We start from the raw sequence: 21,396 nt of genomic DNA, 5'->3' as shown, positions 1-21,396 counted from the left end.
ACAAGAACTACTCCCTGGTCTCGGAGGACGTTTGGTTCATAGATTCAGAATCACGATTAAATATTATTCTCGTTTTACGTGTATTTTTTTTGTGAAAAAAATACTGTAGCGAGTTACGAACCATGATTGGAATTAGGGCCTGAATCCCCCTTCCAAACGTCCTATAAATCTCTTCTTTTTTGTTTTTGCTTGAACAATCAAACAACTGAACAAGTAAAGATATAAAAGAGAAGCATATAAATGCATATATTTTTTCCATCAAGAAATAATGCATTTATTTCGTCATTATTCATATATTCTTTCCATCGAGAAATAATGCATTTATTTTGTCATAATTCAATAATTGCAATCCTGATGCATCTCGTTAGTTAATTATAATGACAGATCGAAGGGAAGCAAAAGAAATAAACATCTCCCTTAAAAAAAAAAAAAAAGAAGCAAAAAAATCATCTATAATCTACAAGAGAGAAAATAAAAGAGTCAATGTTTTGGTAACAAACGTTGATAATTTCATTATCCTTTTCTGATGGAATAATTTTCATTATTTGCAATGCCGTCTTTTATTTACTATTTATTTATCTTCAATTAATAAAAAAAAATCTAAAGTCTGAAGTATATGGAAATATCACCATAACAAAAAAACAAAAATAGTCCAAATGGAATTTAATGAAAGGTGAGAATAAAATATCTCCGAAAACCAAGGAAAGGAGAGAAAAGAAAGAAGTAGAAAACGGATCAGAGCGTTATTATTACTATTAATCGTTAATTCTTTTAAAATGTTTTTTTTTTTTTTTTTTTTTTTTTTGGGAAGGGTATTTATCAATTATGGAATGTTTTTGTTTGCGGCATTGAGGATCAAGGATTTCATTACATGGTCAAATATTCTTTCTGACTCTGAGGGAGGAAGAAATAGAGAGAGAGAGAGAGAGAGAGAGAGAGAGAGAGAGAGAGACGAACAGAAAATTAAAGACGAAGCAAACGAAAACTCCATAAATAAATCCTCAACAAAAATCGTGACTTGTCAACCACTGAATCACCAAACTCGTTTCTTCTTCTTCTACTTCTTTGTTTTCCTCTGTGATCTCTCTCTTCGGTGAGCTTTTCTAGAGGGAGAAAGATGGCGGCGACGGTACCGGCGGGGGGTGGCGCCGGCGTAGATGCGCGGAAGGCGCATGCTGCCATGGCATTAGTGCAGCTCTTCAATGGCGGATACCATGTAATTACCAAAGTAGCCCTCAACGTTGGCGTCAATCAGCTCGTCTTCTGCGTCTTTCGTGACCTCCTTGCCCTCTCCATTCTCGCACCCATCGCGTACTTCAAAGAACAGTAATCTCTCTCTTATTTTCTTCAGATTCCGATCTCAGATTTGTTTTTCTTATCTGGTTGACTTTTTGTTCATTGGTCTGTTGATTCTTGTACTGGATATTGATAAGTAATCATGTTGTATTGGATAAACATATATTATTGGCACGTGAAGGATTCGTACACTTTAATCTTGAATCTGTTTTTATTTTGATTAGAAAAATTTGAGTCGAGATTTACGTTCTGGATCAATTTGTTGTACTTTTTTTGTACAAAATTTTTTGCGCACATCAACTGTTTGCATAGAGTCCTATTTGATGTCTAATTACCTAATTAATTTTTGTTTTGGCATGAATTGGTGACTACTTTTAAAATTTAGAACAAAACAAAAGAAAAGAAAACAGAAACCAAGTTCTTGTTTACTCACCTTTGTATTGCTTCATATTTTATCAATATAAAGTTTTTTCTTCAAAAAAAAAAAAAAAAAAAAAAAATTGTGACCACTTTTTGCAGTAGTCCCACTTATACTTTCGGGATCGTTTATGGAATAGCTCGGTAGAAAATATCTGGAGTTCCAGTTTTTCTCGTCATTACACAATTTGGTCTCTATATGTGGAATTGGTCCCATCCTTACGGCAATGACTGTTTCTGAATTAAGTGGCTTATCCCAGAATTTGAATTGTTGTGCTTGTTCATTTCACTACGTGCTTTTTAATAGTTCACCCAGATGGAAATTCTTCCAAGGTTTCTGTTTAATTTTTTATTGTCAATTCATAAAATGTCATATATGCATCATTTGATTCATTTCTTTACTCCTATTTGCAGACGGATTCGACCACCGATGAATAAACGTTTCTTGTTGTCATTCTTCCTTCTTGGATTAACAGGGTAAGTCTCCCGTCCTCTCAGGTATATCTATAACTTATCCACTCACTGTTGGTTCAACTGATGCAGCACTTTTTGACCCTTCATTGCATTAATTTATTTTTCTTCTTTTTATTCTACCAGGATATTTGGAAACCAGCTTTTATTTCTCATTGGCCTTGGCTACACAAATCCCACTTATGCTGCTGCCATACAACCTACTATTCCTGTATTTACATTTATCTTGGCAGTGCTGATGGGGTCGGTTTGACAATCCTTTTGACCTGTATTGATTTATCTGATATTCATTTGTTTAGTTATTTAAAGATAAGAGTATATTACAATTTTTTGTCTGTTTTTATGGATGTCACTTATCCTGTTGTCCAATATCATCTGTAAACCTTGTTTATGCAGTACAGAACGAGTGAACTTGCTCAAAACTGAAGGTCAGGCGAAGATTGGAGGGACACTTATATGTGTTTCTGGTGCTATGTTCATGGTTTTCTATCGTGGCAAGGCTTTGATTGGAAATGTGGAGCCAGACTTTGCAACACAGAGTGAAATAATTGCCAGAGGTCAACCAGAACCTGCTGGATGGTTAATGTCTGGCTTTCAGGAGATTGGGCTTGACAATTTTCACCTTGGAGTTTTGTGCCTAATTGGGAACTGTATGTGCATGGCTGCATTCCTGGCGATTCAGGTATATTACCATGTAACGTTGAATAATTGAAATTGGAAAGAAATGGCGTGATAGTGAGAGCCATTTAGGTTTGTGACATTTTTGTTAGATTAACTATGTAAATACAGTTATGCACCTCTAAATGATCTTCAATTTATGCATTTATACACTTCCTTTTTTTTGTGTGGAAATATCTAAAAGACCTTATGACTACATTTACATAGTTAATAGGTAAATACATAGTGAGAGCCATTTAGGTTTGTGACATTTTTGTTAGATTAACTATGTAAATACAGTTATGCACCTCTAAATGATCTTCAATTTATGCATTTATACACTTCCTTTTTTTTGTGTGGAAATATCTAAAAGACCTTATGACTACATTTACATAGTTAATATATATTGTGATATATCCGAGTTAGTCAATTCTTAGGAAGTGTAGCGTTCGAGATTATGATTTTATTTTATATTCTATTAAGTTATATCGATTCTTTTTTGTATGTTAAGCTTACCATACTTCAAACATCCAGGCTCCGGTTTTGAAAAAGTATCCTGCAAACATATCAGTCATTGCATATTCGTACTTCTTTGGTACTTTGCTGGTGGTGGTGACAGCATTCTTCATGACTAATGAATCAACAGACTGGAAGCTGACACAGTCTGAGGTTCTTGCTGTCATTTATGCAGTAAGTTCCCTTTTTTGCAATGTATATTTTTGTGAACCCTCTGTTTTCCACGCCAGATTTTGCTAGTTTTCTCTGTTACTGTTCCTTCTAATTTAGAGAACTGTTCTCTGACTTAAGAAGAAAATGGATATCTTCATACAAAACTCACACGAGCTGTGCATTTGACTTTGAACCTTCCACCATTAAGGTGACCCAATCACAGATGCTAGTTGTATTAATGTCTACAATGAGTGGTAATAGTTCTGTCCATATATGAGAAGTTCTTGTTGGTCATCAGCAAGAAATAAGATTATCAAATTGCCTTTTGGCTAACATTGCTCTATAAAGGATATCAGAAGATATTAATATATTCAATACAAGTGTTTTTGAGTGCTTTGCAAAGATGGGTTGCAGCCTGGCAATCAGATCAGTTGCAAGTTCATTTTGTTCTCCACAGAACTAGCTTTTGCATTTTGGTAATTTTTCTTTTTCCAGACGCAAATAAGGGAAACTTGCTTTCTTTAGTTAGAACAGAACAATACACAAACAAGATTGTGATTTTTTTTCCCTTCCCTTGGAGCATATAAAAACTGTAGCATAATTTTTATTATTTATTATCTTTTTTTTAATTTTTAATTTTTTTTAATCCCGGTAATACTGATTCAAAGAAAATTATGAGCTACTGGATTGATGAAGCAGAACTTGGGTGAACTAAACATAAATGCGGTTGGTTTGGCTAGGGGGAGATAGATTTTTGGATAATTAAAGTGATTTTCTGGTCACGTTTCCAGTGTCTTGCTGAATGATTCTTATTGCAGACTCATGCTTCGTAGGTAGGTTCCAGGAATCAGTTGTGGTACATGATAAGAATTGTTCTGCTGCTGCATTTAAGATTCTCTAGCTCGCTATGATCTTCGTCTTCTTCCAAGTTAACTAGAAGTTCTATAATATTCCTGGGATTACAAAATCATATAAAACTTCCTTGGCTCTTGTACTTATTCTATTTTCAATTTCAAATAAGCTGATCTGCAGTGAATATATCTATAGATGCCAATCTTTAAGTTGTTATTTCATGGTCTCGTATTCATTACTTGGAAAAGAAAGTTTAAAATGAAACAATTGCTGTATGGCTCCATTTTCAGGGAACCATTGCATCTGCGTTTAACTATGGACTTCTGACATGGTGCAATAAGATCTTGGGACCTGCTTTGGTTGCTCTATACAATCCACTGCAACCTGCTGCCTCTGCCTTATTGTCAACAATATTCCTCGGAAGCCCTGTCTATTTGGGAAGGTTTTGCTCCTATCACTTCATTCCAACTACTTGTGGGTCATATTTTTCTATTTGTTTACCATGGATGTAAAGCAAGAGAAGTTTCTTTATTTAGAAAAGTCGTAAAAGAAGACACACTGTTACCATGGTTATCTCCATATTATATAAACTGAATCATCCTTCAATTAAAAATAATAATAAAATAAAAGTGAAATTTTTCTAGTTCGGTTTTGGATTTTCGAAAGCCGACACATTTGAAATAAGAGCAATGAGTCTGACTTGGTGCTTTTGATTTTTGGACAGTGTTGTAGGTGGAATTCTAATTATTGCCGGTCTTTACATCGTCACTTGGGCATCTGTCAGAGAGAAACAGGCAGCTCCGGGGATTGTATCTCATGTAAGTCGGACTTCTGAACCTCTCATCCACAAAGATGCCTCAGTTAGCAGGATACCGTACCAGAGAGGACACATTTTCTCAGGGCCATCCCACGTATTAACAAAATCTTCAGATTAGGTAGACAATATGAGGCGTTCTACTAATGTAAAGTGCGGTTAATTCTACCATTTCTACGAGGATCTTCTTGAGATTTTATACCTTTTTTTCCCCGTGCCTTGTCAATTCATTTGATTAGTTTTTGAAAAGTCAATTTACAAAATGTTAGTTGAATTGCCAAGCTCAAGGCCTTTCTTGGGCACAACCGCATCACACAAAGTATTTTGAATTTCAGGGCTCGTGTAAGTGAGACGCTCAGAACATGAGCTCGTATAAGTGACTCTCAGAACATTTTTAGTTATCCCATTGCCCTGCTGGAGTAAGATCATTTCCTTCCTGCATCGTCCTAGTATGCGAGTCCGCGATTATGCTATCTATCGTGCATATTGCTTTTCGTCGACGGTGGATAGCAGTTTGGTGGAGGATGCTCGAGGATTTCATCCATTAGAGGGGACACATAAACATGGTGGAAACGTAAGGGTCAATCATTGATAATGCTGAACTGAATCCCTTACATTTGATCTCAACTAGTTGCTCATTTGATTTCTCTGTTGCTGCGTGGATTGTGTGTTTCGGTATTGCTGTACTGCTAGACGCATGAGTTCGATCTCTCTTGCTCTCTCTCTTTTCAAATTGTTCGGACTTGCAAGTTATGATTTTAATGCATGATAGTTTCATTTCGTATCATATCTTGGGAAAGTCCCCAAGATTTTGAATGTTCTCCTGACTCAGCCTTGTCTAAGCGCAGTGGCTTGAATTGAACCTTACTCTTCCAGTCGTAAATTGTGGCCTGAAATATTATACTCGGTAATAAATGTGCTCATTTCAATACCATATTTGCTGGTTTCATTAATTTGGCGAGTGCCGGTGATTTTAAATCTTTGGTTTCAGCTAGATAAAATCCTTCATTCTGTTATGAATAGTAATTATGCACCTCAATTAAAATTAGTATGCAAGTCAGTCATAATTACTATATATATCAAAATCTTATTATGCAAATAGTAATCGTAAATAGTAAATATTATGTAAATAGTAACCATGAATAGTGTCAAATTTCATAAATATTATAGTATTATTAATCTATAAAAAAAAAAAAATTAAGATTCAAGTTTACGACATAATTTAAAAATAACAAGTGTTTAAAAGTTCACCATTCAAATGGTGGGGTGTAATTTTCATACAAATCTGTTACAATTTTTTGTTCCTTTCTCTGAATATACATATATATATATATATATAGATATAGACGCAAAAATACCCCATATGACAGTCACGTGTTTAAATGTGTGAAAAATAACATTTTTAAATGGAAATGGCTTAACTGTAAATATTTTACGAGATTGGAGATCGTTTTGTCAAAATTAAAAAAAGAAACGAAAGTATCACCTACTTAAAAATAATCCCTTACTCCAACTAGTTAAATTTTGAATGCCCAATTTACGCTTAATAACTTGTAAGTAAAAATACCCAAAACACCTATTGTGTACTAAGTTTGCACTTATTATTATACAAATACAGTGTTTTTAAAATCAATCACAAAATAACAGTATTACCCTTTTCAATCTATATTAAATATCATTTACGTATTAATTAACTAAAATATTAAAATTTGAAAAACTCTCAAAATAGAAAAAAGGAAAAAGGCTTTGGATAAGCTCCATGACTCAAATTTGCTGTCTAATTTTAGTGTCTTAGTTAGTGTCTAACCAATCAAATCATTCTACGTCATGTAAAAAATTTATATTACTTTTTAACTAACTTTTTTGTGTTTATCATGGGATGGTGTGATTTAATTGGTTAGACACTAATTAAGACACTAAAAATTAGACAGCTAATTTGGATCTTTTTTTAAAAAAAGTATTTCAGAGAGTTTTTTTAGTTTTAAAATTTGTCATCTAATATATATCTTAATTCACCAATATCTTAAATAGTATTTGATACAAATTGAGAAGGGCGGTCTTTTTGTTTTCAAAAATTTATTCCTTAGAGTGTATTTTGTGATTGATTTTATAAAATCAAGAGATGTTTTAGGCATTTTTCATAACAAGAGGGACAAGTGGTGATTTTGGCTAACACAATGCGTGTTTTGGGGTTTTTATGTAAAAAAAAAAGATTATTGAGGATAGTTAACTAGTTTCGGTATTTAGAGAATTTGGCCGCTGAAAAGCGGGCTAAAGGGTTATTCTTAGACCATTTTTAAATATACAATGGATAAACTGATATTTTGAAGAAAGAACATTGTTCAAACACGTTTTTCCTTTATAATGATTAACAAAATGATTATGTGACTTTATTTATCATTTTGTATCAACTTAATAACTTATCCTCTATTTTTTTTTTTTTTTTAAAATTTGAGATATACAAAGCTGTATGGGTGAGTGGAGCTCATCTTGCATCTTCATTACATCTCTCACTTGCACCTTATGTCACATATTGCAGTATGGGAATATATAAGACCGGAAAAAATGAAAATGGAAAAAGGAAAACGATTACAAATCGTTTAGAATTTCTAAAATTTTGAGAGAAAGAAGAAAACGTTTCATTTTTGTTTTTCATACTATGCGGTGCTAAACGCAATCTTCAGAGCATTTTTATTTTTTTCTCATCGGAAAACGTGAAAAACGTTTTTGAAATGGATTCCAAACAGGCACGAAGGTTCGCTAAATCCGAGCCGATTTTCCTTGTACTTGAGTTTGCATTTGATCTTCGACGCATTTATCTGGAGATTCTTTCCAGAATATGTAGAAAGCAGTCAGTTCATGCAAAATGATTGTGTCTTAAAATTAACTTCTGTCTGGAATTATTGTTTATAGGCTTAATGCAACCTTAAAATATTCGTTTATCTTACTAATACTATACGCAATGTACTATTTTAACCTGTCATGCAAGTTGTTTCAGTGACATGTGAGCTCTTCATGAGGTGCTTTGTACTTTGTCTCAATTGTTGGGAAGTTCGTTCTCTTATGTTTATTACGAGACTGATTATTGTAGGTTGGTGAAATAAGAGAACATTCTAACAAGAAAGCTGATTCGAAGCTAAATCTGTTTCTGGAAGTAGAACTTGCTCTGGTAATTATGATTTTTCAACCACACAATCAAATGTCATCTGCTTAATCTTTTGAACTTGGTTTGTGTGTGGCACATAGCATTTTCCATCAGTAGCTAAACCAAGTTCAACGGCAAGTCGGCAAGGACTGCAACTCCCAAAATCTTTGCTCAAAGCAATTTAATTGAGGGAGATTTCGTCCATAAAAATATCAAGCTTGAAATCGCCACAAAGTTACGTGCTGTTAACCTAGAAACCAAAAAATAAAAATAAAAATAAAAGACTCTTGCATGTTGATGCGTCCATCCATCAAAAAGCGAGTCGATTTATATTTGCAAAAAGGCGAGAGAAAATCGAACAATTAATGCTGTTAAAGAAGGAGCCTGTTTCAATGTAAATGTTAGACAAGAAAATAGTATTTCGACGTAGCAATATGGCTTGAGTCATGAAATGAATAAGGCCTAAATTTTTTCTAGCTCAACATAACCAACAATGTATTTCGATGTGTGCAACCAAACTAAGCCACTTTTAATGGTGTTAAAGAAGGAGCCCGTTTCAATGTAAACGTTAAGAGGAAACCGTGAAAATCCATATACCTAATTTTCAAAACCAAGAAAATAGTATTGATCAACAAAAAAAAAAAAAAAAAAAAAAACCAAGAAAATAGTACACTTCAAAAGAAAAACTAACTTAGCGCGATAAACAAATAACAAAAAGGAAAGGAAAATAAGGAAAAAAAAAAAAACGTGTCTACTTCGTATTAAGCAAATCTATATCTATAAAAAAAAAAAATAAAAAAAAAGGTCACTAGAGTCATTTTGTAGGCATTGGTTTCCAAATCCATGATTTCAAACACATCTTGAGCCGTTTTACAAGTAGTTACCAGTTAAAAAACAACCTATAACTGGTACATCTAGTATTTATCTTTCCTGAACATTCCATTTGGTAACATCCATTTATCTAGCAATGTAATCATTGGTATGGTATGAGAACACCGGGTAACCTGAAAAAATAAATGAATAAAATAAAATTAATAACAATATTTAATGCAAATTAAAAATAAAAATAAAAATAAAGGATCGAGTTTACCGGAAGCTGTGGGCGTTAGGGCAGAGCGGAAGCATGCCTCCTTTGCATATAAGCGTGTTCTCCTTTACAACGCCCCATTCCGGATAGTTGACAGCTTCAAGTATGCCGTTCCTAGGATTGTATGACATTAAGCCTCCATTTCGGACTATAATGTTTTTGTGCTGATCGACCCCTAAAACCTTTCTGCTGCCAATTCGTAACGGCCTTCCCAAATCTACCGTATATTCTTCCATCCACTCTGTTATAACCCCAGTGTCATTGCGCCTTCCACCTTTAAAAATCTTTATCTTGTTGTCTCCTCGTGTAAGCACATTTAGATTTAGAAGACGCGAAAACCATTCGCCGAGATCGGCGACTCCGGCAAGGCCTCCGAGGTCGACTAGATGGCCTCTAGGAATCTGCCAATTCGTAACGGCCTTCCCAAATCTACCGTATATTCTTCCATCCACTCTGTTATAACCCCAGTGTCATTGCGCCTTCCACCTTTAAAAATCTTTATCTTGTTGTCTCCTCGTGTAAGCACATTTAGATTTAGAAGACGCGAAAACCATTCGCCGAGATCGGCGACTCCGGCAAGGCCTCCGAGGTCGACTAGATGGCCTCTAGGAATTGAATTCTTGATAATGGTGAACTTTTCCTCCAGAATATCAAAAGAAAGGAACTGCGCATGGCTTGATACCCAGTATATATGTCTTCCTTTGTCACAAACTGGTCTTATTAAGGTTTGTATGAAAAAGTCTGGGCAAGGAATGCCTCTCCATTCATTGTCCTCCTCTCCTATACTATAAACCCAGGCTGAATTCCGGATAGTAGCTTCATCATGACCGAGAATGGCAACGCAAACGAGCTTCATTGTTTTGTCGATTACACCAATGCCACCAAAGATTTCGTACTTGCACTCCTTGTCAGAAGGAATCTCTACCGCTGGTGTAATAAGTACTTCTTGCCTGAAGGGACTTAGAACAATAAATGATCTGCAATATCTGTATAGAAGCAGGCCCTTACAACTGGAGGCGAACCTAAGACCGCATTTGAAGCCATCATCATCATCAAGACATTCACATATTCTGGGATTGTCCTCAGTTATCCTATCATCGAGCTTCCTCAAGTCAATCTCGCACAGGCACTCGTTTCCTTCCCGCCAAAACTCTCTATAAGATCGAGAGTCGATCCACCACACTCCAATAGGTTCGGCGGCTGATACGTGACTGTTCTTCCATTGTTTGGAAACCCCCATGATTGAGATTAAGCTTTTGATAGGCAACTTTAGTATCCTCCCAAGAACATCGCTCGGCAAATCACTCAAAGACATATTGCTGCTGCCAGTTGTCTGAGAAAAGAAAAGTTAAAGAAAACATAATTAGGAGTAAAACTGGCCTGGTTCATTTCACCAGTTTGAGTTTAGAATTTAAGTTTTGTTATAGTAAAAAGCTCTCAGAAACAGTCACATTTAACATTTTTACTATAATAAAAAGTTATAACATAATGTTACATCTCAATTCGAATTAAAAACTCGAATCAGAGAATTAAATGACTATAGCCTGAAAAATACACTACTATATTCATTGTTTAATATTTCTTAAAGCAAAAAAAAACTTTCTACATTCGAAATTGAACTCATACGCAACCAGAAAAATAATTGTTCTGAGTAATCTGAATGCTGCATATCTAGACGAGTGTGTCACTATATTCATCGTTTACCATTTCTTAAAGGCAAACAGAAACTTTCTAGAACCGTTTCTCTGGATTGTTATCATAAACCCTTTTCTTTGGTTTTTAAAAAGAAAAAAACAACAAAAAAAAAAAAAAAAAAAAAAAAAAGAAGTGGCCGAGTAAGAATCATAAAATTCCTTCATTAACAGTTTAATGATTTTAGAAACCAGTAAAGTAAACATAGAACTCATTCATACATTGACTGCATCCTCACGAGCCTCCTGCAACTCATCATCACTTACACACGCCTTGACCATAAGTGCTTGGTTAAGTTCTTCTAGAGCTTGATCCACAGTTTTCAACTCTTCTCCACTGAGATAAAGATGACGTCCAACAAAGTCCCATAAATTGTAGTCATCTCTAAGCTCCGAGTCAATTTCCTTCACATTTGTGTGGCCTCTTAGTTCGGTTTTAATGTTCGCCAAGACTCCCATAAAGGGCCAAACTAATTTTGTTTCCTGTTCAACATTTCGAGATGGCTCTGCCACATAATACCTTTTTATATACCTTCCCAATGCTGAGTGCTTAGCTTTCTCTTCGAGGTTCGAGTCTTTACTTAAATCAGCGTTACTTAAATCATAAGCATGGTGGAGAAGCTCCACTGGTGAGTCGTATTCTTTTCCATCTTCAAACAGCTCTCGTTCTTCATCCATCGTTGGAAATCTGTAGGAAAACAAAATTCAGCTTAGTCATCGGAAGATCACCATCTTGACTGGTGAGCATGATTGTCAGTCATTATTTGTTGATATCAGCTCAATAAAAATGTTCTTGAATCATAATATACACTTAAATTTATATCCTGAATTTGAAGAGTTAAACAGTATCAATTAAAACATGTCTTTAAATCCTTAAATTACAATACAATAGTTTATTCAAAAAACAAGAAAAGAAAGAAACAAAGAAATGGCAAGAAGAATAAAGAAAGAAATAAGATGAGACAAATGAAGCTCAGATCTACTTTATTCAGCAAAAATAATTAAAAAAATGGCTCAGTTCTAATTCTAAAAAGAAAGAAGAAGAAATAAATAAACAAAAAAGCGAAAGAAAAAAAATGAAGAAAACGAAAATCACTAGATGAAGATCGATTCTAATTGATTACGACACAAACAAAAAGCAATATCTGTATAGAAGCAGGCCCTTACAACTGGAGGCGAACCTAAGACCGCATTTGAAGCCATCATCATCATCAAGACATTCACATATTCTGGGATTGTCCTCAGTTATCCTATCATCGAGCTTCCTCAAGTCAATCTCGCACAGGCACTCGTTTCCTTCCCGCCAAAACTCTCTATAAGATCGAGAGTCGATCCACCACACTCCAATAGGTTCGGCGGCTGATACGTGACTGTTCTTCCATTGTTTGGAAACCCCCATGATTGAGATTAAGCTTTTGATAGGCAACTTTAGTATCCTCCCAAGAACATCGCTCGGCAAATCACTCAAAGACATATTGCTGCTGCCAGTTGTCTGAGAAAAGAAAAGTTAAAGAAAACATAATTAGGAGTAAAACTGGCCTGGTTCATTTCACCAGTTTGAGTTTAGAATTTAAGTTTTGTTATAGTAAAAAGCTCTCAGAAACAGTCACATTTAACATTTTTACTATAATAAAAAGTTATAACATAATGTTACATCTCAATTCGAATTAAAAACTCGAATCAGAGAATTAAATGACTATAGCCTGAAAAATACACTACTATATTCATTGTTTAATATTTCTTAAAGCAAAAAAAAACTTTCTACATTCGAAATTGAACTCATACGCAACCAGAAAAATAATTGTTCTAAACCCTTTTCTTTGGTTTTTAAAAAGAAAAAAACAACAAAAAAAAAAAAAAAAAAAAAAAAAAGAAGTGGCCGAGTAAGAATCATAAAATTCCTTCATTAACAGTTTAATGATTTTAGAAACCAGTAAAGTAAACATAGAACTCATTCATACATTGACTGCATCCTCACGAGCCTCCTGCAACTCATCATCACTTACACACGCCTTGACCATAAGTGCTTGGTTAAGTTCTTCTAGAGCTTGATCCACAGTTTTCAACTCTTCTCCACTGAGATAAAGATGACGTCCAACAAAGTCCCATAAATTGTAGTCATCTCTAAGCTCCGAGTCAATTTCCTTCACATTTGTGTGGCCTCTTAGTTCGGTTTTAATGTTCGCCAAGACTCCCATAAAGGGCCAAACTAATTTTGTTTCCTGTTCAACATTTCGAGATGGCTCTGCCACACAATACCTTTTTATATACCTTCCCAATGCTGAGTGCTTAGCTTTCTCTTCGAGGTTCGAGTCTTTACTTAAATCAGCGTTACTTAAATCATAAGCATGGTGGAGAAGCTCCACTGGTGAGTCGTATTCTTTGCCATCTTCAAACAGCTCTCGTTCTTCATCCATCGTTGGAAATCTGTAGGAAAACAAAATTCAGCTTAGTCATCGGAAGATCACCATCTTGACTGGTGAGCATGATTGTCAGTCATTATTTGTTGATATCAGCTCAATACAAATGTTCTTGAATCATAACATACACTTACATTTATATCCTGAATTTGAAGAGTTAAACAGTATCAATTAAAACATGTCTTTAAATCCTTGAATTACAATACAATAATTTATTCAAAAAACAAGAAAAGAAAGAAACAAAGAAATGGCAAGAAGAATAAAGAAAGAAAAAAGATGAGACAAATGAAGCTCAGATCTACTTTATTCAGCAAAAATAATTAAAAAAAGGCTCAGTTCTAATTCTAAAAAGAAAGAAGAAGAAATAAATAAACAAAAGAAGCGAAAGAAAAAAATGAAGAAAACGAAAATCACTAGATGAAGATCGATTCTAAAAATTGATTACGACAAAAACAAAAATCGCCATAAAGAAAAAGAAGAAAAAGAACATCGATTCAAGTTGATCATAACAAAAATGAAAATCGCTACTACCTACAGAAATTCGAAAAAGTTGACGGAAAAAAAAAAGAGTGGGCACGAGTGTATTTGACCATAACAAAACCGAAAACGGAAATTGTACCAAAGACGATTCTACTTGATCATAACAAAAATGAAACGCCATTAGAAGAAGAAGAAGAAGAGGAAGTTGTAGTGAGAACGAGTCTTGTTGAGTTCAAACGATTCTACTTGATCATAACAAAAATGAAACGCCATTAGAAGAAGAAGAAGAAGAAGAAGAAGAAGAAAGGCCATTAACTCGAAAAATGGAGAAAAAGAAAGAAGCGGACTGGATGAACTTCTGCTGCAAAACGAAATGGAAATGGCGGAGGCTCTCGTTCTCGTTCTTGTTCTCTCTGTTTGCTGTTTCCTTTTATGGGAATTAATTTCATACTACAAATGGGGGACTACATGACACGTGTATAGAGAGATTTTCTAATGGGCGACCTTAGAATTAGAAAGGCGGGACTTCGAATAGAACATTTATTACCTTTCAGCAAAAAAAAAAAAAAAAAAAAAAAAAAAAAAAGGACACGGAATAAAATTCATTTATTAATGTTTCTTGAAATACCTGTATAACACCAGAGCTTTAACAAAATTCATTTATTTATGCATACTTTTTTTTTGTTGAAATTATTAATGTTTCTTGGTCAAATTACTAGCTATGTTATAGTTAATATTATTACTTTTTTAAATGATTAATATTATTACTCTTTTAAATGATGTTATGTTAATATTATGCTCTTGAATTGAGTGTCTTCCTCTCGCAATTTATGAACCGACAGTGCCAAAAACGGAATTAACAACAAACCATCCATCTAAACCTGCGTAGACTGGAGATTCAAGAAGGATTAAGCCACTTTACTCGAATTTGAATTAGGTGAGTTTAATTTACAATGTATATAACATCATTTTTTTTTTCATTCTTTTTTTCATTGTTCACCCAAAGAAATTTATCTTCATCTAAATGTTTAAGGAGAAATTTTGTTATTTTTAAAATTTAGGCATCGCTTATTTCACTGATTTAAGTTTAGAATTCGAGTTTTACTACAGTAAAAAATTCTCATAAACAGTCACATCTAACTTTTTTACTACAGTAAAAAACTCTCACATAAAGTCACATTTCAACTCGAATTAAAAATTCAAATCAACGAACTAAACGGACACTTAAAGAACATTTTGTTACAAGGCCAATAGTACAGGAGCAACAAGTGTAATTTGTCCTTTATTTTTCATATTTTTCCGGAAGCAATGTCAAATGTGTATCGAAGAGAGTGAGTGCAATTTCTGAGAAGAACATCTCTATCTCTAATGGATTGTTGGATGCCTAAATTGACATGTCTAGTAAACTTGGCATTTAATTGATATTAATAGGTGTCTTGACGTTTTACCTAATCATTACAAATCTTATTAGTTGTAAAATATTGTAATAAAATTCATTTTTACTAATTTGAGAGCACATGATGTTGAGAAAAAAAGGTATATATAGAATTAGAAATAGCATTATTCATTGGAGAATAAATAAGTTGATGCTGTTTTTTTTCACATTTTTTGAACAAATACAGGATTAGCATTAACATCTATATCGGAGGTCATAACATCTCTAATGTAATACTATGCCAAAATTCAAATTTTAGTAATTAAATAAGAAAATAACTCTCTCATACAATTGTATTTCAAATACTAAATAGATTTATGGTTCGGCATGTACTTTTGCAATATTGATATATAGATAACGTTGTTTTAATTGCTTGATTAATTTTTTAACGGCTTGATCTACGAGTGTTTATGTTAAAAATTTATAGCACACGGCACATAATTACTCTCAATTATAGATCCGATCATTGAAAAGTTAATCCAACGGCTAAAACAATGTTACCTACTGTATTGCGAACCCAATAAGCGCGCGCATTCATTTAAAATAAAAATTAAGTAAATCATTTTACAAAAAATATGAGAAAAAAAGACATAAAAGAAATAAAGATGAGAAAAAAGATTCTAACTCATTTTGTCGCTCATGTTTAATTTAAAACAACAATTATATGAGCTAGAGGGGGAAAAAAGACTGGCAAAAAAATGAAGATAGAACTGGAAAAAAGATGTAAAGCAAAAGACAGAAAAAATTTAACTTATTTTGTTGTGTTTTAAATTAGTTTTTTTTGGTTTGTTTAATTAATTTTTTTTTAGCGCGTGTGACTCATTTAAAATAATAATTATTCAATTTTTTTTAAAGACAAAGAAGCAAAAAGAAGACATAAATAAAAGAAATGAAAGCAAAAGCAGGAAAAGATCTGAAGCAAAATATAGGAAAGAAAAATTAACAAACAATCATAACAATTTAATTATTTATAAAAACTTATAAACAAAAATAGAATATAGATTAAACAATTTATAAACAATTTACAAGGTGCAATTTTATTTTATTTTGGTGTATTTTGTTAAATTTTATTTGTATCTAAATTATTTATAGCGTTTTTATCAGAGGACTACTATAAATTTATATATTAATTAAGGATAAGTAAAAATAAATAAATTTAATTATAAAGTAGTTTGTAAACTAAAAAAATTAAACAATTTATAAACAATTCATTAAGAATGTTTTTTTTAATAAGTTCACCATTTTTTAAATAAGTTCACAACTTTTTCCTTTCATTTTATTAAGAAGTAAGTTATTTTATTTTTTCTTTTAGCGAATGTGATGCTGACATGTGTTTCACTTATTTTGTTGTATTTTAAATTAATCATATTATTTTTTTTTATTTGATAAGGTGTGATTTTATTTTATTTTAATGTATTCAATTCTTTTGTGATTATGTGAGGGCATTTTGCTCCCGCCAGTTGTGTTGCGACATGTGTCACAACCTTGGATCTAAGAGACGTGGTTTTGCCAGTTGTATCTACTACAGAGCTCGCTGAATAAAAATTTTACATGTGGTTAGCTCAGAAAAATCGACCGCGCCTAATTGTTTTGGTCTTCACTCTTCACCGGAAAACAAAGGGAAAAACTCAGAAAAATGCTAATTTAATTCGCTGATTCGAGTTTTTAATTTAAATTAAGATGTAAATTTATATGACAGCTTTTTACTGTAGTAAAAAAGTTAAATATGATTTTTTAAGAGCTTTTTATTGTAACAAAACTCAAATTCTAAATTCAAATCAGTGAAATAAACATGACCTTAACCAAGAGTGATGGTGCATGTGAGTCTTATTGAATAGTAATTTTTGTGTAATGAATAGTAATTTTTGTCTAAGCGAATAATAAACGTATTACATTTAATATATAGTTATAGACTATAGATTATAGATATAGATAGATATAGATATTTGAGCTATGTTGATTACTCAAAAATCTTACAAATTTTTCACTGTCGAGATGAAAATAGACGGTCCGGATAAAGCGGATAGGGTGGCTTCACAATCATTGTGGTCATCGGATAGATAGTGACTTTTAACTCATGGGCAGTACCGTAATTTCACAAATGGATTACTTACTTTTACGTATCGAACCCTCTCCGATAGGCTATTAATTATTATGCACGTTTAGGGTGCATGTTGTGGAATTTCGTTTGCTCGAAATACAGAATACTAGTCCATAAAAAAAAATTATGGAATACTATAATTAAGATAGCTTATATCCATTAATCTTTATTTACAACATGTAATTTGCTAAACTTTCAAGTCTATGATTCAATAAATCAATATTGGACAAAATAACTTTTTTCATTCTCAAGTATTTTATGAAACAAACATTATAAATAACACATCTTATCTCCAATTTTCTTTTCCAACACTGAGATTACGACACTACATCACGTGCCCCCTTAAACTTTTTTTTTTCAAGTTCAATGTATTATTTATTATGAGAATTTTTCAAATTCAATACCGATTATATTGAACAATTCCTTACATTTGGCTTTAATGAATTTACAATTTACTTTTATGGTGATGCTAAAAAATCCTTCACATATTAAGGTACTTTTCACTTTTCAGAGCAAAAAAAGAAGAAGGTATTTTTCACTCTCTCATTAGTTCTATACGTAGAAATCGCGCACAAATTATTAGAACAAACAAACAACAACCATGCTTCCCCGGATGTGCTCTGGCGAGGACTTCAAGAGGAATCTGGTTCTTCCGGGATCTGGCGCGGCGCATTGGCGTCCTCCTCTCTTCGTTACCGAGCCCTCTTTCTGATGACCCCAGACTGTGCTCCTAGCGTGTGCGCGTGCGTGGTGGCATTGCGTTTTCGCTCGCGTTGGACGAGAATTTTACCAGCGATGTTTCTTTGTTTTTGCGTGTTATTATTGTGTTTTCGTTGTTTTGTTGTAATAAAGGAGGCAGCCCTCCCAAATCTATACGAGTTGTTTCAATTCTTGGCGATATATGTTTGTTGTTCCCGCTAATGTTATGGCTATGTGGAGTTTGTAGCGGCCCTTTTGTGTTGTGAGTGCATTTCTCTCGATCGATCGATATATTCCATCATCAATTGTAGATCTTTTTTCGGAAAGAGCTTTGTACATGCTCGATAGGTATGTCGAGGAATTCGAGAAATTCGGTTTATGTCCGACTCACTAAGCTTCATGATCAGATCATACTAACGGGATCGGTCTTAGCCGAGTGTTGTGTCTCTTGTATCACGGGATTTTTTTGCATTTCGATATTGGTGTTTGTAATTCGTGTTAACGGAGCTAGAAACTTATATCAGTGGGAGCTAATAATTAAGTTAAAAAATTAATGAGGACTATAAGATTAATTTATAAATTTTAGTGGGGGCTTAACTATAACACACTTCCTATTTATGTATACATTTTTAAGGAAGCAAAATAGTTGAGTGGGGGCTTAATGCCTCTATGCCTGACTGTGTTTGTTTGTATAAACTTTCCCTAAACGATAGGGGCTAGTTTGGTAATGCTGAGTATCTTGGAAGAACTTTTGTTACCTGTGACGAAGGAAAAAAAATCTGTGATGTAAAGCGGCCGAGTGTTTGATCAACTAGAACTGATTACTAAAGTAGTTGTGACACAATGATATATATGCTTCACCAGTTTTTGGTTATAGGAGAATTTCATTATCTATGCGTCTATACATTTATATGCATTCTAATTTTATCAGAAAAAAAAAAACTTTAGTCATAACTTCATTTGAATTCCATACTTCTGAATACGGATTACATTTTCACCATATTAACTCTTGGCGGGTGTTAAGTTCTCATTTTATTCTAAATTTCTGGGGAGATTGTTCTCTTTCACATTGTCACACTTATGGTCCTCAATTAATTCATATTGGACATTCTAAGGTAGTTGTCTTAAGTGCTTGTTTTATTACTAAACTGACTAATTGTAGGTTGGTCAATTAAGAGAAGTTTCCAAGTGGACGAAAGAGTTCAATGCTAGTGCTGTTTCTGGAAGTAAAGCTTGGATTGGTACGGTTATCTCAGCCATTCAATCAATCAAGTTTTACCTGCTAATTAATTGAACTGAATGTTTTAATCTTCTAACTGGCAAGATGAATCTGATGGCGGTTTCACGGTGATATCAAATTTATAATCCTTGTTAAGATATGATCGTGGTAAGTATAGTGTTTGAGCAATGGTCGTTCCCACAGAGGATTGGTTTTAATCAATAAGTTATTAATTTTACGAATATAAATTAAAAGGGGGTTTGGGATATTAAACTAAACTAAATAAAATAAAAGAAAACAAAACTTGAAATAAATAAAGAAGAAACAATCAATGAAAGGATCAATCTCCACCATTAGACAATGGAATCATAATGTACAAATAATATTATTCCCTATTCCCTACTAAAACTATCAACTGTAGCTAACAAAAAGCTCTGTTACCCCAATATTTCATTAGTTTGTCATTAAGCAAAACAAGCTCTTTACTTAATCCATTTCCCTCAAACAACCTAGAACAAGCTCTTTAGATTTAATCCAAAGGAAGCATTACGATAAGAAAGATAGGTTGATCTAGATAATAATCATACAAGCTCGGATCATTCAATCTAAGTTATGTTTTTCATACAATCAAACAAAAGCCTCCCGCAATTATTGACCACAATTCACTATTAATGATTAAGAATTCAAAGCAATTATGGATCAAGACTCCTAGTCTAGCAACAAATAATTTTCAAGTCCTATTTAGTTGGTCACCCAAACAAAATAAGAAAATAATCATGAACAATATTTATGGAAGAACATAAGCAATTTCAATAGAAAACCGGAAAATAACATCATAATATCCATCACAAATCCATGTCTAGAGTTTAGAAATCACCCTCAACCAAAATAAAATATAACCTAACAATCTAACACAATGAAAAAGAGGAGCTGCGGTACTCAATTCACCTCCTTCCCTCCCTTCATCTCTTCTCTCTCTCTCTCTCTCTCTCTCTCTCTCTCTCATTGGTTTTATTTTTTATTTATTTTCCTATGGCACCAGGTATGTAGGGAGGCTGTTTGCTAAAGAAAAGGGGAATATTGCCAAAGTTAAAGAAAATGGCTGGTTTCAGTCAGGATGAGGAAATTGAACTTTTTGAGGTTAGTTTGGATTTCACTCTTTAGGATTACTTGGTGATAGACTTACCGCTACACATAGCAATATTATGCAGTACTCTCTGAATATGCAGTAAGTAAAGTTTGAACCTTGTGTCATGTGTATTCCCATTGACAGGGAGATCACCTTTCATGATAGTGAGGTATTTACTGCTACTTTGGGAATCAGCATCTACAATGCATTCTGAAAACAAGGTGCCAATGCTACATTAATTTGAGTAAACTACATCAACGATTTTCGTTAGGGAGTGGCAATTGTTGAGGAGTATTTTCTTGAGGCCTTTTTTCAGATTTTTTTTGATGTATTTTCTCTTACATATATATATATATATTATATTGTTTTGAATAAGACATTAGGATTGTTAGGTATTTTTATTAGTCGGCAATTTATTGACAATCTTGTAAAAATTCAAAAAATAGGTTCAAGAAGATTTCAGATTGCAAAAGAAGATTTCGAATCAGATTTAAAGTTAAAGTTGTAGATAAGACATTGGTTGAAATTTGGAGAGATAATGATAAGGCATTAGTCAAAGAAAGATAAGGCTTAGTTATTTGAATTTAAATGAGATTCTAGAAAGAGATAAAGAGATATGGTTTTAATTTTTGCAGCTTATCCAACTCATGGGAATTGAAGTTGGCATTAATTCGGATTTGTTGTACAATCCAAATTTAAAATTGAAAAGTGTTTTTGGAGATCATATGGAAGATGGAATCAATGGAGCTACGTGCATGCAAGATAATGTGGAGATTAAGTTACTATTTTAAAAGAGTAATTCAAATTTAAAAAG

At 33.3% G+C, this 21,396-nt stretch overlaps 1 protein-coding gene across 4 annotated transcripts; it reads left to right on the top strand.

The window, feature by feature from the left end:
* Positions 1 to 816: 816 nt before the first annotated feature.
* LOC112090425 (WAT1-related protein At4g19185) lies at positions 817 to 6,101 on the top strand. Of its 4 annotated transcripts, none has more exons than XM_024161697.1 (8): positions 817 to 1,326; positions 2,128 to 2,190; positions 2,311 to 2,427; positions 2,581 to 2,866; positions 3,376 to 3,531; positions 4,653 to 4,804; positions 5,087 to 5,180; positions 5,512 to 6,101. In XM_024161697.1, the coding sequence occupies exons 1-8, from the start codon at positions 1,118 to 1,120 to the stop codon at positions 5,524 to 5,526; spliced, it is 1,092 nt and encodes a 363-aa protein (XP_024017465.1). In that variant the 5' UTR covers positions 817 to 1,117; the 3' UTR covers positions 5,527 to 6,101. The 4 variants fall into 4 exon arrangements, with proteins under 4 accessions (XP_024017465.1, XP_024017463.1, XP_024017464.1 ...); XM_024161695.1 differs by having other exon boundaries at positions 5,087 to 5,297; XM_024161696.1 differs by having other exon boundaries at positions 5,087 to 6,101.
* The last annotated feature ends 15,295 nt before the right edge of the window (positions 6,102 to 21,396 follow it).

Source organism: Morus notabilis, unplaced genomic scaffold (genome assembly GCF_000414095.1).
Source record: "Morus notabilis unplaced genomic scaffold, ASM41409v2 Scaffold818, whole genome shotgun sequence".
NCBI classification, from domain to species: Eukaryota; Viridiplantae; Streptophyta; class Magnoliopsida; order Rosales; family Moraceae; genus Morus; species Morus notabilis.
This window is presented reverse-complemented; position numbering and strand designations above follow the sequence as displayed.

Coding starts and splice junctions, on each gene's coding strand:
- LOC112090425 (XM_024161695.1), top strand. CDS start 1,118: ATGGCGGCGACGGTACCGGCGGGGGGTGGCGCCGGCGTAGATGCGCGG. Junction 1,327..2,127: donor ATCGCGTACTTCAAAGAACA/GTAATCTCTCTC, acceptor TCCTATTTGCAG/ACGGATTCGACCACCGATGA. Junction 2,428..2,580: donor ATCTTGGCAGTGCTGATGGG/GTCGGTTTGACA, acceptor TTGTTTATGCAG/TACAGAACGAGTGAACTTGC.